Source organism: Hevea brasiliensis, chromosome 16 (genome assembly GCF_030052815.1).
Source record: "Hevea brasiliensis isolate MT/VB/25A 57/8 chromosome 16, ASM3005281v1, whole genome shotgun sequence".
Taxonomy (NCBI): Eukaryota; Viridiplantae; Streptophyta; class Magnoliopsida; order Malpighiales; family Euphorbiaceae; genus Hevea; species Hevea brasiliensis.
In genome coordinates, this window is record NC_079508.1 from 60,872,822 (window position 1) to 60,894,492 (window position 21,671).

The 21,671-nt window shown below is 32.2% G+C and overlaps 2 protein-coding genes and 2 non-coding genes across 4 annotated transcripts; all 4 read right to left on the reverse strand.

Annotated features, from left to right (window-relative positions):
- Positions 1–1,149: 1,149 nt before the first annotated feature.
- On the reverse strand, positions 1,150–2,852 carry LOC110637193 (glutathione S-transferase F11). The gene is made up of 3 exons (XM_021787187.2): positions 2,663–2,852; positions 2,432–2,480; positions 1,150–1,716 (listed from the first exon to the last, which is right to left on the reverse strand). The coding sequence occupies exons 1-3, from the start codon at positions 2,807–2,809 to the stop codon at positions 1,268–1,270; spliced, it is 645 nt and encodes a 214-aa protein (XP_021642879.2). The 5' UTR covers positions 2,810–2,852; the 3' UTR covers positions 1,150–1,267.
- A 1,611-nt stretch (positions 2,853–4,463) lies between these two features.
- On the reverse strand, positions 4,464–9,400 carry LOC110637173 (phytoene synthase 2, chloroplastic). Its single transcript, XM_021787148.2, has 7 exons — positions 8,970–9,400; positions 8,112–8,846; positions 7,919–7,969; positions 6,605–6,777; positions 5,637–5,872; positions 5,097–5,289; positions 4,464–4,797 (listed from the first exon to the last, which is right to left on the reverse strand). The coding sequence occupies exons 2-7, from the start codon at positions 8,566–8,568 to the stop codon at positions 4,618–4,620; spliced, it is 1,290 nt and encodes a 429-aa protein (XP_021642840.2). The 5' UTR covers positions 8,569–8,846; positions 8,970–9,400; the 3' UTR covers positions 4,464–4,617.
- A 10,665-nt stretch (positions 9,401–20,065) lies between these two features.
- Positions 20,066–20,158, reverse strand: LOC131175210 (small nucleolar RNA Z103). The gene has a single exon (XR_009145373.1). It is a non-coding gene; the product is annotated as a small nucleolar RNA Z103 (small nucleolar RNA).
- A 42-nt stretch (positions 20,159–20,200) lies between these two features.
- On the reverse strand, positions 20,201–20,297 carry LOC131175209 (small nucleolar RNA Z103). The gene has a single exon (XR_009145372.1). It is a non-coding gene; the product is annotated as a small nucleolar RNA Z103 (small nucleolar RNA).
- Positions 20,298–21,671: the final 1,374 nt, after the last annotated feature.

Sequence of the window (21,671 nt, forward strand, 5' to 3'; positions counted from 1 at the left end):
CAATTATATGTTGAAAATTTTATTTTCTTTCTCAATAAATAAATTATTATTGCATATAATTTTTCTTTTAATTAAGTAAAACAAAATTTATCAAATTCCTGGCTCCATTCCATGGCTTTCATCTTCATTTCCATTCCCTTCTTTCCGTCCATTAACTCTTCCACAAGCCTCTCAACTTCGTATCTCTTTACATCACCGCTCATTTCCATGCCTACGCCCCATTCTATGCAGCAGTATCGGCAATTTATTTGTTGTTCTGCAGAGCAAGGCCATCAAATCATTGGCAACCCAAATGCTTTAATTTCAAGTGTTGAGTTACATCCATTGTCTGCTAAGAAGCCCCCACTGGTTGGGTGGCTTAGCATTTGTTCCTGAGGGCACCAACTTGCTAAAAAGCCTCTCTCTCATCAATGTCGCAAACTTCGGCAGGAGAACCGCGGTCGGCAACAAGGTTAGGCCTGGTGACCCACAAAAAGTTTTTGTTGCTAGCAGCAAGTATCCAAGCAAACTCTACCAATTTGTCAATTATCATGACAATCATTCTTCCAAATAAACTCACATAACTGAGTTGGGTTCCTTTGAATCGAGCCATTCAAGACACCCAGATTCTTCTTTCTATTAATTTTTTGATCCAGTGGACTTCAGCCCACCATCTTTCACCTTATTGAGAAGAAGTTGAAGGGAGCCTATGGAGTAGACAGGAGGTAAATGCTGACAGTGCAGCTAAAACCTCATGCCCTAACAAATCAAATATATTGAAGACAATAGCATGAGGCCTTTTGAGCTCTTTCAGTCTCTGAGACTAGAAAATTTAGCATAAAGTTTTTGGGATCTGCAGTTCTGATAAAACTTGGGATATCCCTCAAGCGGATGTCTGGAATCCAATATATAACAGTATCATCATTGGATAAGCAACTCTTATCTGCGATTTAAAAGAAAAATCCAGTGAATTTAATTATATACTTAATAAATGTGATTAATACTAAACTTATACTTTTTAAAAAAGTGGATTAAGTAATATAATTAAAATAATATTAATAAGCTTTGTTATATATATATACATAATAAGTCGCATGCACTATGCAGTCCACAATGCAGAAATGGGTTGGGGGGTGCAAACATCGCCTGCGTTTGTAAACAAGTAATTAAGCTGCTTGGGTAATAAGTGAAATTATGTATATTTCACAGAACAGGAGCCATTCTTCCTTCAAATACAGAGAGATACATATTAATTTAGTGCTAGCAAGTAGCAAATAATTCCCAACAACTAGAAACCAGCAAGTTCCATTAATTTCTTCCAAGCTGGACGGCTTGAAATATCCTGCCACCAAGCATTAACATTCTCCCTCTCTCTCACCAAATGGCACATTCCAACTTCATTCACCAGATATCTAATTCCAGGCAAATGGCTCAAATCAGCAAGAGTAAATGAATCTCCAGCAAGATACTTGCTCTTGGACAATCTTTGCTCATACACATCGAGCACCTGCTCCAGCTTCTGCTCGCAGCTGTGGACTAACTTCAAGTCCCCTGGCTGCCCCATCCTTGGCAAGATCACAAGTTGAAACACCAGATTGTACACCAAATCGTTGAGGTTGTGGGCTTCCACTTCCAGCCATTGGTCCACTAGAGCTCTCTCTTCCAATGTCTTTCCAACTAGGTTAGGCCCACGGTCTGCGTATTTCGCTGCGTAGTACCTTATGATTGCCCTAGATTCTAATGGCAATTTCCAATACATAAATATTTATTTTTATAACATCAAAAACGGAAAATAGATGCAAATTGCAAATAGTTTTTACTATTTTTTATTTAATTTTATAACAAAATAAACGCCTGTATAAGTTGAGAGGGGTTGTGTTTCAGTTTTGAAATTAACTCATGTTTATTTTACGGAAAATGTTTTTTTATATATTTTTTAATATTTAAAATATTTAAAAAAATTGGTAAAAAATTAAATCATTTTAAAAGAGAAAATTATTTTTTTATGTTTTAAATTTTAATAATTTTATTAAAATGTGTATTACTTTTTTTATATTTTGATAATAATAATAATAATAATAATAATAATAATAATAATAAACACATACAATTAATTTAATATTACAATCAAATAATAAATTTTTTTTAAAAAATATTTTTAATATATAAATTATTTTTTTAAAATAAATAGAGTCTAAATTAGTATAATTACATATAAAATCTTATTATTAATATATTCTACTTTCTTGAATATTAATTTATTGATTTTCAATTATTTTAATTAATTATATTTCGATTATAATTTTTTTCTTTGAGATATCACAGCTTCCGTTATGTATGTATATATTTGTATTAGAAAAATTATATATATTTATTTATTTATTGTAAAAAATTGCCTAAAAATATATTTTTTTTAAAGGTCGGAAATAAGTTAAGGATAAGACGGTCTTACCAAAAAGCTGTAAATCACCCTCCTCCACGACAGGAACTTGCCCAAATGGCTGGGATTAGAAACAGAAAAATGACATCGTTATCAGAACAAGCAATAAACATTGATGCTGAGCAACATGTAAAAAGGGAAAATTTTTTATTAGATTTATCTTCTGTAGTTTTAAAATATAAATATGCAGATCATATATTTAATAGATAGATCTAATATATATCTTGTGTCTTGTCTATATACCTGTTTGAGAAGGAAGTCAGGCCGTTTGTGCTCTCCAGAAGCAAGATCAACATGAAGAATCTCAAACTCCACATCCTTCTCCAAAAGGCAAGCCAATACCCTCTGTGGGCAGGCAGCTTGCACTGGACCATAAACCTTCACTACCATTTTCTAATCCTTGTGTATGTTTTAGCCAAGAGAAGGGTTCTAGTCTTTTGCTTATTATGATATCCAAAAACACTTGATTTTATAGCTGAAATAGTTTGGTATATGCTGTAAGTTGTAACCCCCATATGCATGTCATCCTCCATTCCATAACAGCACAAATCTTCTTAATTTCAAGTCTTAAAGGGTGCAGAGTCTTATAGAGGTATGAATATATGATATTATATGGTGGTTGCCACGTGAGTTCTCCCATACAATTACTAGTACAACTGCTTTTTTTGGATTTTATCTATTCGATTTTTTTAGTATTTTATTTTATTGAGCTTTGATTGACCCACTTACTAAGAATAAACAATAAAAAAATAAAATTTAATTGAATAATTCTTAAAACTTGAATAAAATTTTAATACGAGTAAGAAAATTATTTAAAAAACATATAAATTAAATAAGAATAATATTTTAAAATTTAATAAAAAAATAAGCTACAACTAATTAAGAATAAAAATACATTAGATAATATGAAATAGGATGAAAATTGTTTTTTTGTCAAATGAAGCTGTACACTAAGGGCGTTTGGTTCCAATTTTGGTTCAGCTTGGGATTTGGTTAGGAATCAGAATCGAATTAAAATTTTAAAATAGTTCCAGTTCAATTTTTCATTATTTTGATTATGGTTCAATATAATTCTCAGTTCTTCAGTTTCGATTCGGTTTAGTACGGTTCTGATTGGATTATTAGTTTTTAAAACAATTTTATATCATTATTTCCTTAAAAAGTCATTCTTAAATTAGTATTTAAATTTTAAATTTGATTATTAATACATAATATATCATATAATATATCTTTTAGTTATACTTAAGGTGTATATATATAATTTATGATTAAATATATTATATAATATAATAATATAAATATATTATATAATATACATTTTAATTATTTATTAATCATATAATATTTAACTATAAGATATAAATATAATTAAAAATTTATATATATATATATATAAAAGATAATAGTATATTTATAATTAAGAATTATAAAATAATTTAATATATTTATAACTAAAATTATAAAGAAAATATAAAAAATAAAATATAATATTATATTATATTTAATTCATGATTATATATATATATATAAATATGTATAATTTTATTGAAAATATATAATATATCTAAAAAAATATAAAAAAATATATATATAAATTTAATTTATGATTCGATATGATTTTAATTGAATTTTGATATAATTTTAATTTGATTCTTAATAAAAAATTAAAATTAAATTAAAATATTAAAATAAATTTAATTTGATACGATTTTTGTCAATTAGCTACGATTTTTCAAGAACCGTAAACCTAGTGTGCACGCCCCCTTAATATGAGACACGTACCGCTGAAGAATTGGAATCCTGATTGCTGCACTTGGTACCATTGTGGAGTGGAGTGGGGTGGGGCCTCACATCTAGCACCAGTGTGGATCTCGAAAATCAAGATTGTCAACTTTTTACGCTGCATTACCCTCTTGTTATTTATTATAAAATTATGAGGATGATGTTTTAATTTAGATTAAACTTCAATCCTAAAATTTTATAATATTATTGTTATCTACACTAAGAAGCTCAAATTATAACTGAACATCCAATACTCCATGCCTTGAAATAAATTGAATTCATCATCATTACTTTTAATGAATATTTGCTGCATTATGAATACAGCTGCGAAGTACATATTATGAACTTTTTTTCCTAATCCTTTTCTTCTGTATATGATTTAGAAATTGATGTTCATGGTTCCATATATATATGTATCATGGCGATGTCATAGGAGATGACATTCTTGATGACCTAACAAATGATCTTGCATATGCAATTGGCAAGAAAGCCAGCTTCGTGGCTTTGCTCACGTAAGCCCTCTTTGTGAAGTTGTCATAATCATTTGCTTCTATCTCGTCTAGTATTTGCCGGTATAAGAGTAAGGATGCCCATACCTGCAATGCCAAGAAACAGCATATGTTGTAAATGCACATAACATGCTCCAAAACTAAATCATAAAGCGAACAAATCGATCGTGATCCTAAATGAGGTCGGGAAAATTTCTGTTGATGGTTGAGAAGATATGATACTGCCATCTATGCTACCCATGATCGCTATTGAATCCCTAACCCTTCATTGAATAACCTACATAGAAACTACTACAGAATATTTGCACGTATCCCTGATTAACTGTTGTTTAATCAGGGATTATCACAGTGCCATTTGCAATTGACAAAGGATTTTGATGGTTTACCGGCCATCTACTTGCAGCACTCAGCTCTGTTACTCCTTTCTCTGCCTCATTGAAGAACATCCTAGCTCTCCTAATCTGATTCTTCATGAAATTTCTCCATTTATCCGTCAATTTTCCAGCAAATATGTCATCATCTGAAAGCCCTGCCTGTGCTAGCTCATCCTGTGGTAAATAAATCCTTCCTCTTCTTGCACTGGAAAAAGCTCACCCACAATAAACAGAGAAAAAAAAGGAAAAAAAAAAGAAAAAAAAGTAAGATACTATTCCAGCGAACAGATTACAATCATTTAACATAGAGGAAGAGAAAAGGGAAAAAGAACTTGCAAGGTGCATTGTCTGGATATCAATATCTTTTATTTTCAAAACCCTTCTGATATTAGAAATTAAGGTCTTACTCATTTATATTCATCAAGGACTCGTTCCTAACTGAAACACCTACATAGGCCTCCAGGCACTCTTCATTTTTTTTGTTGGGCAAGTTCCAGGCACTACACTACAAATGGGAATTGAAATTTGCAGCGTGAAACACTAGGTACTTACTCCTCTCCAACATCCCTGAGTATGTTGGTCAGCTGATTCGCTATTCCTAATGCCAAAGCAGCATTATAAACACTCTCAGTTGATGCCTGTGATTCAGGTGCAATGCCCATGACTGGAACACTCATTAATCCAACCGTCCCAGCAACATAATAACAGTAAAGATAAAGCTCATCAAAGTTCTTATATCTAGACTTCTTCAGATCCATCCTCATTCCTTCAATCATATCTTTGAATGGCTGAAGCAAAAGATCAAAAGAATCAGAAAGAAAAGGTTAGTGTGACATGCAATATCATCCAATTTACTAGGAGAAATTGCACCATTGCACCAAAGGGGATGATCAACAGGTTGGAATTAACCTCATAAAAACCAAAAATGAAATCAAGATTCTGATTAAAGGGTGCAGCTGCAAATAATTTTGACAGAAAAAAAAAGAGAAAAATCTAGTATGAAATATTAAGAAAGGGAACACAAAGAGAGTATCCATAGGCTGCAGAAAGTTGCCCTAAACATGATCAACAACTTGTAGACCCTGCCTACAAAATCCAGCTTCAAATGTACACACAGACACTTAAATGCGCAAGTCCATGGCCATTAAAGCAACATGTCTAATTTATTCTTATATTTGTTTTTTTTAATCCAAATTATGGAAAAGGAAAACATAAAATGGTGAATAGAAAAAAAAAAAAAGAAAACCACTACTAAAGAGAAGTCAAGCAAATTTGGCATGTCAGCATGAGACACCCTTAGTTTTCAGTAATTTCAAAATCCATAGATGTAAGAACTGAAGGATGATTCACAAATTCAAATTCCAGTTGAAGAATAAAAATTGGAACCAAACACAGAACTGGCACAACATAAGCACACTAGAAAATAATCTGTGGCTTCATGACATTATGAAGCCTAGAATTATTTTCTAACAATTATTCTCTTTTCTAGACATAATTTAACTTCAAAAAAAATGCCTAACCTGAATATCAACAGGAAATTTAGTGACAGTATCTGATAAAGCAGCATCAAGCATATCAAATGGACGACCTTGGAAAAGATCTTCCAACCTTGCCTCCCACCTATCTAAAGCTGTTGGCGTTATGTGTGAAGCATTAGGCCCATCAACAAGCTCATCTGTTCTTCTACACCACACTACATGTGCAGAGAGCAGTATAAGAAACACAAAAGAAAAACATTTCTTTCTCTTCTTTTATTTTTATGTACTTTTTAAGATGGCAACCAGTATTCTAGAATTTGATTCTCCTACCTCTATGCCTATTAAAAAAGAAATTCTATAAATCCATCTTTCCTTTTAATTAGAATCTGATGGTATGGACACTGGTTCTGGTCCATGTAGGGATTATGTACTCATATTTGTCATATAAGGAACAACTAGGAAACCTGAACATTGTTCAATTTTGAACGCATTTTTTCTGAGACTTTCATGCGAAAGCAATTGGAGTATCTAACTATAGAAACCATTCAGATTTTGGTCTCTTATTCTGGCAGAATCTGCCAGTTTTGCTTATGCAGGAGTTTATTAGTGTTCTCCAATTTGTAGACTAACCATAGAGGAGAAATTTTTAAGATCAAATAACCCAAAAAAAACAAGGAAAAAAAACCTTGGATGGAACATTCAGTTAAGAGGACTCGATATATTTTGCTAAATTAGGTTTTGGTTAAAGGTACTAAATGCCAGTACCTCATACATTTGTTTATGATAAGAGGAAGAAATGTGCTTCACCTCTGTGAATTCAATGAGCAGCCCAAGATTGCTGAGATCAAATCTCAACTTTATCAAGGTTAGGAGGGAAGTAGACAGAATGGTGGAAGGCTATTCCCCCACAATACCTTCCCAACCCACAGGGGGTGGAGTTTCATAGTGCAGCCATGGATTAAAGGAAAAAGGAAATGAAATTTTAGTAACAGAATTTATATTTGAAACACTGCTCTTTCATAGAAAAAGAAAATTGTAATTCATATGATTCATATTATATAAGATATGAATTCAATATCAGCATGCACTCAATCTCAGCACAAACTCAACCAGGATTGAATGTTGCATGATACATGAAACAACATGTCCTTGTCAAATAAAATTGGCCTAGCTTGCAATTATGTCCAAAATTCTAAAAATCTACTAAAAACCTTTATATTTCAATACACACACACACACAAAGTAGGATTAGAATTACCCCATCCAAATTCTCAAAGCCCTTTTATAACTAAAACTATATGCACTTGCTTCAATTTATTATAAAGAGCAGGGATTAGAATCAAATATCTAACTCACCATATATTGCCCATATAGCTCTTCGCCTTTCAGAGGTCATTAACAGAGTTCCTGGCAGAGAAAAACATAAGCAGATGAGAATAGAATCTCCACTAACAACAGGTTGCAAGAAATAACACCAGTAACGACCTGAAATTAGAATTCAGGTACATGTACATGCATATATAAGAGACAAAAGAAGAAGAAAGCTAACCCAAGTAAAATGTCTTGGCATACTCAGCACAAACTTGTCCAGAACGATCGTAAGCTTCGCTCAACAAGCTCAAAGTCCCTGGAAGCACAATATCTGGTTTGACGTCAGGATCCTCACTAGACCTCAATTGCCTTTTAACCAAGGCTGCTTGCTTCAGCACCACACTGTATACCTTCTCCTCAGACGAGACGGCCATTTCTCCTGCCGGACTTGCTACCATGCTCGATATTACAGGTAATTTGCTTCCACTACCTATACAAGGATTCCCCAAATCTATGTTCACTGAGCTGGGCTTCCATTTCAGGTTCCTTCCCTTTTTTGCTTTTCCCTTAAACAGCAAACTCCGATCCACAGAACCAAATTTGGCTGAATCTAAAACCCGTACCGAATGGAAGAACCCAAAGGAGTTGGAAACTTCTGCATTGGGAATGGCAACCCATAGTAATGCTACAGTCATGTTCAGAAGAAGATTCCTTAGCTATCTATCAGTCTGTTCTAAAAAATTTCCCTCCTTCTACAGTCTTAATAATTTAACAAATAAAAAATAAAACTTTATTTTACCCAAAAATAAAACTTTATTTTACCCAAAAAAAAAAAAAAACTTTGTCCTTTTAAAGATAACCACTTCGTCTTTAGAGGGAAAGATCAAAAAGAAAACGAGCTTTATCCAAACAAAACCAACTCGGACCAATTCTCAAGGGGATTGAAGAGCAAAGGGAGCTCTGTTTAAGCCCTCTGTAAAAAAACCAAGAACCATAGTTAGTTACTATAAGAGAATTACAGAGACAAATTAGAAAGACAGAACCTCGAAAACAACTACTATAAGTGAAAAAAAAAAAAGCTAGAAGAAGAACTCACACAATGGGATCTCTAGAGAAAGCAGTGTTACAGTTCTTTTGGCACCAAGCAAAAATAAGAAAAGAAAAAAGCAAGCTTTGACGGGCAACTGTCGATGACTGCTTTCACATCTGAATTCACATCTTTCTGTATATTCCAAAACTGTAAATTATATGAGAAAAAGGAATATACAAAAAGGAAAATTCAAAATTATAAAGCAAAAAAGAAAAGAAAAAAAAAGAAAAAAAAAAAGAAAGAAGAAGGCCTTTTGCTAATGTTCAGAACCACTCAAACGGAGCATCCAAATCCAACAAATAAAGACAAAATTTTAAAATCACAGGATTAAAAAAGAAAAAAACTATTGGCCGCTGAGCTCTCCCATCCTCCGTAGCCTTGAAACGTTTTTTTTTTTTTTTTTTTTTTTAAATAATTTAAAATTGATATATTATGTTATATTTTTTAATGTTTTTATTTAATTCACTTAGAGAAAAAATTAACTAAATATTTGAATTTTGTTGATAAATATATTTTTTTAAAAACAAAATTATTAAATTTTTTTCTTTAGTTATTTTTATTGATGATAACATTTTATTATATCATGTTGAGATTTTGGTAATTAATGTGTTTATTGTAAATAATAATAAAAAAAAGTAATAAATAGTATTGTTAGATTCGAATTGGAGATTTGAGTCAGCTAAGGTATTGAGTGAATGAATAATGATTTTAATTTTGAAATAAAAAAAATAACTATTAAGATAGCATAACTGATTTTAGTTTTAAACATATTTTATAAAATGTTGAATTTAATTCTTTATATTAATACTTAAAAAATAAATTTTATTAAATAATTAAACTGATTAAATTAATTAATTAACATCAATTTTCTTATTCAACCACTAAATAAATCGAGTCGTATTAAATTATTTTTTATTTAACTCATTATATTTTTATAATATATTTTACCGTTGCCATAAAATAAAAATTATTTCCAAAATTTTAATAAATAAGTAAATATACTGAATAGTTTTTAAAATTTTAATAAACATTATTTACTCATCATTTTATTCATATATAATATTTTACATATTATTTGTTAATACATTAATAATTAGTCATATAATTAATTTATATAACTTTATTTTTTTCTCTTGTAATGTCTGCCCTTCTCTCATATTATTTTAATCACGCACGACTCTAACCGCTTTTAATTAACTTCCTCGCTAAAATCTTTTTATAATATCTCGAGTGTTCTTGGCTTTTCTTGGCTTTTTTTTGTCTTAGGGAGGAAGTATACAAAAGTTTCCATCCTTCACTGATTTTGGATTAATTCCAATAATATAATTAAAATATTTTTCATATTTTTTAAATAATATTTTCACAATTTACAAGTGACCCTTAATAAAAAGGAATGTTGCTTGTTTAATTTTACGATATTTTCATAAAATAAATTATAAATTAAAATGTGGTCATTTGAATTTCTTTATATATATATATATATATTTTAAAATTGCTTCTATTTATGAATACGAAGCAATTAAAAAAAAGTAGTCCAGGAGCAATGCATAGATGAGACAGAAAAGAGCAGGACACGTGGGAAGATCACCCAATTAGTGAAAGATAACGTTATCAAATGGAAAGCAGCAAGACTGCGCTGTGATTGTGCACGTGGCAGTCTATGAGTGAAGAGTTAAAGGTAACATTGGATCACGGAGAGAGAGGATAAGAGAAAGTGGAGGTGGTGGCGGTGGAAGTGGAGGTGGGGCACTTAAGTCGAAGTCAGTGAGTGGATCTACTATTCAATAAGTGGGAAAATTGGCTCGCATTGTTTTTACTTTTTAAAGCTTTTTATTTTTTTTTTACACTCTTTTATCTTTCTTTTTTTTTTTTGCTTAAAATGTAAATAAACCCTTAAAATAAGTTAAAAAAAGTACAATTAAATTTTCGAAGAGGGTTTGACACGTGGCCAAGTTTCCTTTGTCTAATGCTTATTGGCTATTACACGCATACACAGCTCCTGTTACGTTTTGCCATTTAAGGTGATATTAAAATTTTAAATTAATATATCCAATATTATATTTGTTTTCCCTGCTTGTATATTAATAATAATGTATTGCTTAGACCACTACTCTTTTAATTGCATGACCATTCTCCACCATTTTAGATATACTTTATGTATTTATATATCTACAGTGCGTTCAAATATTGAATCATTTAATTGTGAAAATGGTTAGATAATTCGATTGTAATGCCTTTTAATTTTTAAATAATTATTTTATATATAAATATTTTATTTTAATTTATGGTATTGTGAGTTTTGCATAGGTACTTTCGTTTCGTGGAAATTCGATCGTCTTCTGGATCTGTAATTTCAGACCAAGCAGATAAGTTGCCGAAATCATTTCATAACTGAATCAAAATTATAGGCTACCTTACCATTTGTAGATACCCCGGACGTGTTCCAAGAGTCATATAATTGGTATAGGTAAATCCGAACCTCAAGTTTCTTCGATTATTTAGTACCGAGTTTATATTAAAAATTCATAAAATATTCATGGAAGGTTATAAAATTATAATTCATTTTGTATTAGCTTTGTAATATTGCTAAGGACTACGGGGCAAAATTTTAGAAATTTTAGAGCTTGTTTGAATGATTTATAATAAAATGTTAGTTATAAGGAGTAAAATGTAATTTTTTAAATTTGCGAGTATTGATTATTTTGGAGGGCCCAGGAGGGGCCATATGATGTTAATGAGATGTGGTTGTGAGAATTTTAGATTTAAAAGTGTTATTTGAACCTTTTTATAGATGGGGTTAGTTCCAGTTATAAGGGGAACTTTGCTGAATTTTCGATAAAGCTTTAGGGCTGTCTTTTAATTATCTATAGCTTTGTTTCAAGTTGTTTATTGATAAACTTTGATATATTGTTTAGATGAGCCGGGACAGCCTTCTTTTTCCGTCTAGCCATCGTAATAACATTTTAAAGTGTTGTGAGTGTATTATTTTATTTATAATTTCAATATTATTATACTTTTAGCATGCTCATGCATCACTTATAGACACACACACACACACACACACACACACACACACACACATATATATATATATATATATATATATATATATATATATATATATATATATATGTAGTGTGTCGACATGCGTGTAATGAATATGGGTAGGACGAGCAAATCAGCTTGAGCTTGTCTCGCTTGGCCCCAGTCCTTTTTGAGGAAGTCAGGGTGAGTACAGCTTTGAGTTAATCTCACTGACCCCCGCATATGGATTATTAAGCGAAAGTCTAGCTTGAGTTGATCTCACTGGTAGGCCTTGGATTAAGAGAGCTGGGTAGGGGGATCAACTCCCCATATATGTATGTGTGAGTATGGGTTTGACACAGGTATGTGAGTGTTCCAAATTATCTTTGATGTGATTCTATGTGATTTATATGACTTGTATGAAGATGATGCATTTCATCTCCAATGATGCATTAGAATTAGATAGTTATAGAAATTATATGTAAAATAAATACTTACTCTCTGAGTCGAACGCTCACTCCTGTTCACTATTTTCTAGGTCATAGGAGAGTTCTTTCCTTGAGTTTAACCTGCTTTCATTATTCGCAGGTCTACTTGCTATTAATTTTATGTTTTATACTGTTAAATATAAATTCTAGTCCTCCGTATGTGTAGAAACATATTTGATTAACTTACATTTTTCTTGAATTTCCTAAGCTCCAATTTCTTCAAGTTTTCCTTTAATTTCTTGTTCTAATCTCCTTACCAAGCTTCAATTACAAGATTTACTTAGGAAATTTGTGGGATTTATGGGGTTAGTTCAAGCTTTGAAAGCTTGAAAATATATGGCCATGGAGGAATTTAAAGAGAGAGAAAAGAGAGAGGAGAGGGATGGCATGGATGGAAAAGAAGAAGGAATTTTTATTTTCTTTTAATTTTTGACTTTATTTATGCATAATTATCTTAAATTTTCTAATATTAAAAATTATAATATTAATTGCATAAGAAGTGATGTCATAAAAGAATTAACATTTGAAATTTTCTTTTCTTTCTCTACACACCTCTTCACTTTTTAATTCTTTTTCATAATTTAATTCCCTATATTTTATTGGACATTTAGGCCAAGAGTCACCTCTAAGGGTGAATTGACCAAATTGTCCCTCACCGGTCTAATCTGGTTTACCATTAGCATTAAATTGCTTCCTGAACCCTGATTCAATTATTTGACCTTGTTCTTAATTCTTTTTTGTAGTTCTCTCATTTTCACTAGCTTCATAATTATTCCTAGGCCTGCAGTGTCACAATGTTCCATACGAAATTAGGGTTACGACTAACCTCGCAGTCACTTTTCGGTTTGATCACCCATCGCTATGGCCTTGGCTCATTTAACCCTTTATGCTTTGTTTTTCTTATTTCAATTTCACCTTCATGTATTGGCTATTAATTTTTATTTATAGCTTTTCTAGATGATACAGACATACATCTAGATATTCCGACTGTCTGAACAGACACTGCTCACTACAGTAGAATGTACTGACCTAATGAACATAGGGGTGTTACAATAAGGAAACATGAATGAAAATAAGTGACAGAATGGCAGTAGGAGATAGAGCCAGAAGAAATATGTATGAGTAATAGTCATAAGTCACTGAGAAGTACTAGGATAAGAGTTATGGCAGTAAGTATGATTGGAATCAATTCTGGAAGAGTTTGTTAGTAAGATGTATCTTCTAAAATACATTAAGATGTAAGGATGCAAAAGAATGAGGGTAAGCATAAAAGGTAAAAATGGAGTATAAGTAAAGATAGTAAATCTTAAGATGATATGTCATGCAAATTGATGGTAAAATAGAAGGATTATTGCAGTTGATGTCTTATAGGAAGAGATGATGAAATTTTAAGAAAATGACCAAGAGACATGGGTTGAACATTATTCTATAGACAATAGTGTGCTAATGATTGTAGGAGGAGATTTCTCCTTCTCTTCAAGTTTAGCTCGTGCTTTTGGCTCAAGAAGACTACATAAGTAAGGGAAATTGTGTTGAGGTGACCCGGTATTTAAGAAGTTGGTAGGCACTAGTCCGTACACATTCTCTTTAAAAGGAAGTGACAATAAGTGCATACCTAATGTTAAGTATGAAAGGACGATCAGAGAGGTGACAAGAGTTAAATCAAGCTAGTTACCAGAGCTTACAACCCTTCCGAACTATAAGCTGGAGGAAGTACTATTTGCTAATGAGTTACAGCGAATGAAATTATTACTGATGGAAAAATTTGAGGCTGAAATTTGGAGAGTTGTAGGAAGTATATGTGGTTATATTAAGGAGAATGAACATGTAAAGTATCTTGTCTAGAATAATGCATAGCACACATTTCCCACAGCCATGTTAGTTCAGGTGGAACTTATAGTTTCAAGGGCTCCTATTTAATTATGATGAGCAATTTCCTACAAAGGGTAGTAGGAATGATAATGTCCTAATGATTAAGTTGGGAAAGGAGACACAAAAAGAATTTTCTAGGGTCAATTACAAATGTTATCTAATGTGAAAGATGTGCTGGTAGGAGCCAATTGTAAGGTTTGAATTCCATAAGTAATGGAACTGGTAATCTAGATAGGACTAAGAAATAAAAAGAAGGTTAAAGTTGATGATGGGATGGACATCTTTAAAGAAAAAGGTATAAGGGTGAGAGAAAACAAAGGTTAAAGAATAAGTACAGTAGGTTGGAAGGATGTTAACAATAGAAAAATAGAAAAAGGAAGTTGATAAGATTCAAAAGACTGGAGAAAAGCTCAGTAGAGTTGGTTATAATGATGAGAATAAGAAGAATAAGTATGCTAGGGACACACTAAGGCAAGTTTAAAACAAGTTATGGTGAGATGATAGATTCAAGGAGTAGTGGAATCTTGATTTAAGTGTCAATGTGTTAGAAAGTACGTCACATAATAAGAAGCTTTAGGAAGAAGTCAAGATATTTCCATTCCAGAGAAGAGTGGGAAATGATAAAGTCGCATGAACTAGGTTATCGGGGAATACAAACACTTTTGTCATATAAGAGAAGAGACCCAATTCACTTTTCAATATTGATAGATGGTGTAGGGTACACTTGGCACTTGGATGGAGCTCTATAGGACTAGATGCATAAGATGGATAGGAGTTGGTCTAAGGACCTTACTAATGACACAAGGTAGATTGGAAATTCAAAGTGTCATGGGAGTGAGAAGATGCACAGGTGTTGACCATTGAGGTCATGGGACAAGTAAAGATGTCGAACAAAATGCATATGATAGGTGTTACAGGAAAGCATCTCATAGGATACTATAGGATAAGGAACATAAGTCATGTCTGTAGGAAGCAGAGATTGTTGAAACAAAGGTATAGGGACTGAAGTCACTAAGAGATACGTTAGGGCACAATGAAGGAAAGTTAAGCACTAAAGCTAATGGAAGTTATGAGATATCAAGTTAAGCACATTGGAGGTATAGTGAGTACTGAAGATGTTAGAAAAAGATTAAGGAGTGGTTTGAGGTATGAGTTTTGCTATGAAATGACGATGATAGCTAGGATACTATAGCAGGCAAAAGAGCTATGCGGATCCTAGGCGGAATGATGTAGAGTTTGCAGTGGGTGATTATGTATTCTTAAAGGTCTCCCGGATGAAAGAAATCATGAGGTTTGGGAAGGAAGGCAAGCTGGCATTTAGATACATAGGACCTTTTGAGGTCATTGATAAAGTTGAAACAGTTGCCGATCGGTTGTAGTTACCACCAAGCATTTCTCATGTCCACCCAGTATTCCACATCTCCATGTTGAGGAAGTATGTTCCTGACCCTTCACATATGCTACAACCAGATGTAATAGAGTTGAATGAGAACCTGACCTTTGAGGAGCAGCTAGTCGCCGTAGCGGACTACCAGGTGAGGCAGCTAAGGTCAAAATACATCCCTATGATTAAGGTTTTATGGAGGAGCCAGTCAGTGAAAAAATGCACCTGGGAGTCAGAGCGGAACATGAGCAGCAAGTACCCATACTTGTTCAATATGTAATCCTGTAATTTTATTTTGCCTTGTGTAAAATTCGAAGACGAATTTTCTATAAGGGAGGAAGAATGTAACACTCCTAATTTTTAAATAATTATTTTATATGTAAATATTTTATTCTAATCCCTGGTGTTGTGAGTTTCGCATAGGTACTTTCATTTTGTGGAAAATTCGATCATCGCCCGGATCTATAATTTCAGATCGAGCAGATAAGCTGTCGGAACCATTTCAAAACTGAATCAAAATTATAGGTTGCCCCACTATTTGCAGATGCCCCAGACTCATTCCAAGAGTCAGAATTGGCATAGGTAAACCCGAGCCCTAAGTTTCTTTAGTTATTTAGTATCGAGTTTAGATTAAAAATCCATAAAATATTTGTGAGAGGTTAAAAAATTATAATTCCATTTGTATTAGCTTTGTAATATTGCTAAGGACTGCAGAGCAAAATTTTTGAAATTTTAGAGCTCGTTTGAATGATTTATAATAAAATGTTAATTATAGGGACTAACATATAATTTTTTAAATTTGTAAGTATTGACTATTTTGGTCAGCCCAGGAGGAGCCATATGATGTTGATGAGATGTGATTGTGAGAATTTGAGATTTAGAAGTGTTATTTGGATCTTTTTGCAAGTGGAGTAGGTTCTAGGTATAGAGGAAATTCTGTTGGATTTTCGACAAAACCTTAGGGCTATTTTTTGATTCTTTATAGCTTTGTTTCAAGTTGTTTATTGATAAACTTTGATATATTGTTTAGGTGAGCCAGGATAGCCTTCTTCCTCCGCCCAGCCACTGCAGTAACCTTTAAAGTATTGTGAGTAGATATTTATTTTATTTATAATTTCAATATTATTATATTTTTGGTATGCTCATGCATCACTTATATATATATATATATATATATATATATATATATATAGAGAGAGAGAGAGAGAGAGAGAGAGAGAGAGAGTTAAATATTAGGCATGACCTGTATTGTATTTGTTCTTGATGAATACTATTTTAGTTGCTGTATTTTGATAATCTAGAGCTGTGTTTGTGTGTCGGTGTGCATGTAGTGTGGTGTGATGGATATGGATAGGACGGGCAAATCGGCTTGAGCTAGTCTCGCTTAGGGCCTAGTTTTTTTTGAGGAAGTTTGGGTGAGTACGGCTTTGAGTTAATCTTACTAACCCCTCGCATATGGATTATTAAGCGAAAGTTCGGCTCAAGTTGATCTCGCTGGCAAGCCTTGGATTAAAAGAGCTGGGTAGGTGGATCAGCTCCCCATATATATATGTGTAAGTATGGGCTTGATACGGGTGTATGAGTGCTCTAAATTATCTTTGATGTGATTCTATGTGATTTATATGACTTGTATGAAGATGATGCATTTCATCTCAAATGATGCATTAGAATTACATAGTTATAGAAATTGTATGTAAAATAAACATTTACTCTCTGAATCGAAAGCTCACTCCTATTCACTATTTTTTCAGGTTACAAGAGAGCTCTTTCCTTGAGTTTAACCTGTTTTCATTCGTCGCAAGTTTACTTGCTATTAATTTTATGTTTTGTACTGTTAAATATAAATTATAGTCCTCCGTATGTGTAGAAACATGTCATTTAGTTTGGAACTATAATATTCATCAATTTGGTATTGTAATCTATAAATTTTAGATATGTGTAATTGTGTGGTTGGATACTTATGATGGATGAGGAAGCTGAGCTCCTATTGATTGTATTTTGGATTATGGATGATTGATGGGTGAGCTGAGCTCCCCAAATGTATTTTTTTTGAGATTACAGGTCATGTGAATTAATAACTCCCTGTTGAATAGTCCCTTTTATAGCCGGACTCTGTCTGGTTGATTTCTTGAAATTGAGCTCAATATGGGCTTACTGATGGGTTAAGGATTTAATTAGGCTTACTACAGACTTTGAGGGCCTTATGTTGACTCAAGTCCTAGTACTAGTCCGGCCTATAATTTGAGTCGTGACATCGGTCAACTAGCCGTTTAACATATCGGATATTCAAGTCAGCACATTACAACTCATATTGCTCAAATTATCAAATAATTCGATATAATTTTTTACCATAAATCGAAAGATAATTTGAATTAAAACTTCATAATTAATATAAATATTGTCATTGAGAGTCCAAATACTGAATCATTTAATTGTGAAAATGGTTAGATGATTCGGTCAACCAGCCATTTGACGTATCGGATACTCGGCTCAACACATTACAACTCATATTGCTCAAATTATCAAATAATTCGATATAATCTTTTATCATAAATTAAAAGATAATTTGAATAAAAACTATGTAATTAATATAAATATTGTCATTGAGAATCCGAGATCACATAATTGAGTAGCATCAAGCATTTCGCACTTTAGCAAATATTAAACAATCACCCACAATAATCACTTAATGTATTAGACTAATACCAAATATAAGCTACACTTATTCTACTCAATTTACTATTAAACTCTTTGCATTTATACTTTTCAAAACGCATCATTAACTTGTGCGTTAGAGCAATTATCAAAAAATTTTTAATTTTACTTTTTTTCTCTTTACACGATACACACAAACTAGTTGAAAAAGCTCACAACAACACCAATACATAGAGAAGGAGATTAAATTTAAATGAGCCGCTATATAATTTAGATTGTACAAATAAACGTTTTATTTCATTAACTTTTATTGTAATAGTCAAAATTTTTAATTTCGTTTTACTTTCGAAGATTGGGCTGGGGTCCAAACATCTCCAATTAACGGCCTATGTTCCTACTTTGTTGAAACAAGAAACAGAAAATCCATAAAATTTCAAGCTCTAAACTATTGATAGGAATAGAAGAAGCCCAGCTTCAAACACTTGAAAGGTTTTTAGAATGGGCAGAGAAGCTTGGAATTTCAGATTCACCTCGCACTAGCAGTTTCGTTTCACAAAAATCAAGGTCTTGATTGGGCAATTCCCTCCGTCTCTCTTTTCCTGATGCAGGACTAGGAGGGTGAGTATACTTTATACTGTGTTGTTTAAAACAAACTCATATTCATGCTCCATTTTGCTTTGTCACTCCCTGATTTGGGCTTCTGCAACCAAGAGGATACTTTTCTGTGTCAGGAAATGGTGCATGCTAAATTAAATATTTTAGGTGTGATTTATCCTCCCACCAATTCATGTACTTGATTAGGAAAAACAAAATTTATGGCGCATACAAGCTCCTACTTGTGAGTAGGAATCTGAATTTGTAAAATTGACAAGATAGATCAACATTGCAATTTATTGGAATCTGAATGCATCTTTCAGTACGCTAATCCATGTCTTTTCGCTGGTGATCACTTGTGTCCTCTGTGCATGGGTTACGGTCTTTGATGTTCTGCTACAATCTTGCATAGGATCTCTTGGTCTCGTGGACATTCTGTGTATTATGTGCACTACCAAATATTTCTTTAGATTCTGCAGTTTTTTTCCCCTGTTCATAGATATCCTCAAGGACGATGCCTACACCATGTGATAAGGTGGGGTGCCCGTGTCCTGTTGGAGATTTGTTCAATTATGCTGCTCGTGGAGAGGAGTCAAATGGCCTTCAAAATCTTGAAGTTTGATGCATTATTCATCCTTGCAAAATGATCCTTTTCAAGTGGACATTCAACAAAACTTACTGGCGGAGAGATTTGAGTTTTATCGTAATTTATCCAATTAAGAGCTACAAAATTGTAGCCATGCTACGTAGTCCTTCTCCTCAAAATTTCGCATTGGAATTGATTCAAAGGGGCTTTTAATTCGGCGGTAAAGTGACACATGATAAGGCGTAGTTCTTTATAATTTCCATTTACGCCTAGCATTAAAAATATTAATAAAGTAATTAAAAATTTTCTACAATGTAACATTAGAAATCTGACTAGTTGATTGGGATTCAAAAGCATATTTGCTTGGAAAGAGATGGATCTTACTCCTAGCTTGCATTTTCAATTGAGAAAATATTCGTTCAGTTTGTTCAGCGTCGATCATCTCCATCCTTCTCTTCCTTTTCAAGGACTATGAGAAAATAAAATTAAAAATATTAGAATGGATCAGAATTCTGGCTTGGATCTCGTAAGAGAGAAAGATCGCTCAGTTCGTTCACCGTCGATCATTTGGGGAAATATTCATCACCTCCATTATTAATTATAATTTAAAATAAAAAGAAATTTGATGAAGAAGATGGATCAGCAAGACTGGCTTTGAATCTCATAAGAGATTAAAAAATCGCACAGTATATTCAGCGTCGATCATCTGGGGAAATAATCATCATCTCCATCTTCTCTCTCAAAACATTAAATAGAAAAAATAAAAGAAGAATAAGAAGAAGAAATATCCCCACATCTGCAGAAATGGAGACGAAGGTACTCCTGTAAGAAGAGTATTTCTTGCAGAGAGGGAAAGATATAGCGTCGGCTCATACGCAGAGTCCGTAGCAATATTGAACGCCGGTAATCAGTATATGACGCATTTGAACCCTAATTATCAGAACCAAGGATAATTCAATTTGTAAATAAAACCCTAAACATACCAACATCGTCACCTAGAAGCTTGTTGAGGCGGAGAACCCTACTTCTGACGCTGGAGCGATATAGGCGAGTCGCGTTATTTATAGGCCGGGCCTTCCTCTCTTAACCCTAAACCAGTGACCAGTCTCAGCCACGTGCATTGCACATCCTCGCAATCGTTACCAGAGCTGCTCAATAACTTCAACTCTTGACCGTCTCAGGCCTAGGCCTTTTATCTTGAAATTGGGCTGGCTCTTGTCCAAGCCCAACCTTGTGTAGGATTCCTCAAATTATCAATATGAACTTTCATGGAATATCTTAACCAAAAGCTCTAAAGAGCCCATGTTATGTATCTCCCCTTTAAAAGACTGCAAAAAATTATAGCTTTGTATTATGTGGTGTAGTTTTATCATTAATATGTTTGAGATGATGGTATAATATTTTATTTGATTAGATAGTATCATTTTAATAAAATAAATATAAAAATTATTAAAATATTTTTTATTATTGTTTTAAATATATAGATGATTTAAAAATATTTATTTAAATAAATATTAATTTATAAATAATGTTATTATAATAATAATTAAATATATATTTTGAAGAGAATTTTGTAAGTAATCCATGTTTTATTTAAAGAAAGAAGGATATATACAACATAGTTTGTTCAAAAAATATATATATATACGATATGATGTTCTAGCCTTGTAGGCATAGGTTACTTTGGAAAAAAAAAAAAAAAATTCAGCAATAAGATTTCATTGATCTAATAGTTAATGGTCGAGTGCTTGCTTCATAAGATAAAAGGATTCAAACAGCTTCTCATACTTACACATATTCAAAAACTATGTTTGAATCATGATAGTTTTATATTGTAAGGTATGGTTATTTTATATGTTTAGAAATATTTTTTCTAAAAATGATGATTTTAGATTATAAAATGATGGTATCACAGTTTTTTAAATCATCAAATTAATGGTTTGAAATATTTTAAAATTATTGTATTTTCATTTTATCCTTACATAATTCGTTCTCTCTTATAAGTATTATATATTTATAAAGTATATTTAATAATTAATAAAAAATAAAATATATATTTAATTATTATTATAACAACATTATTTATAGATTAATATTTATTAAAT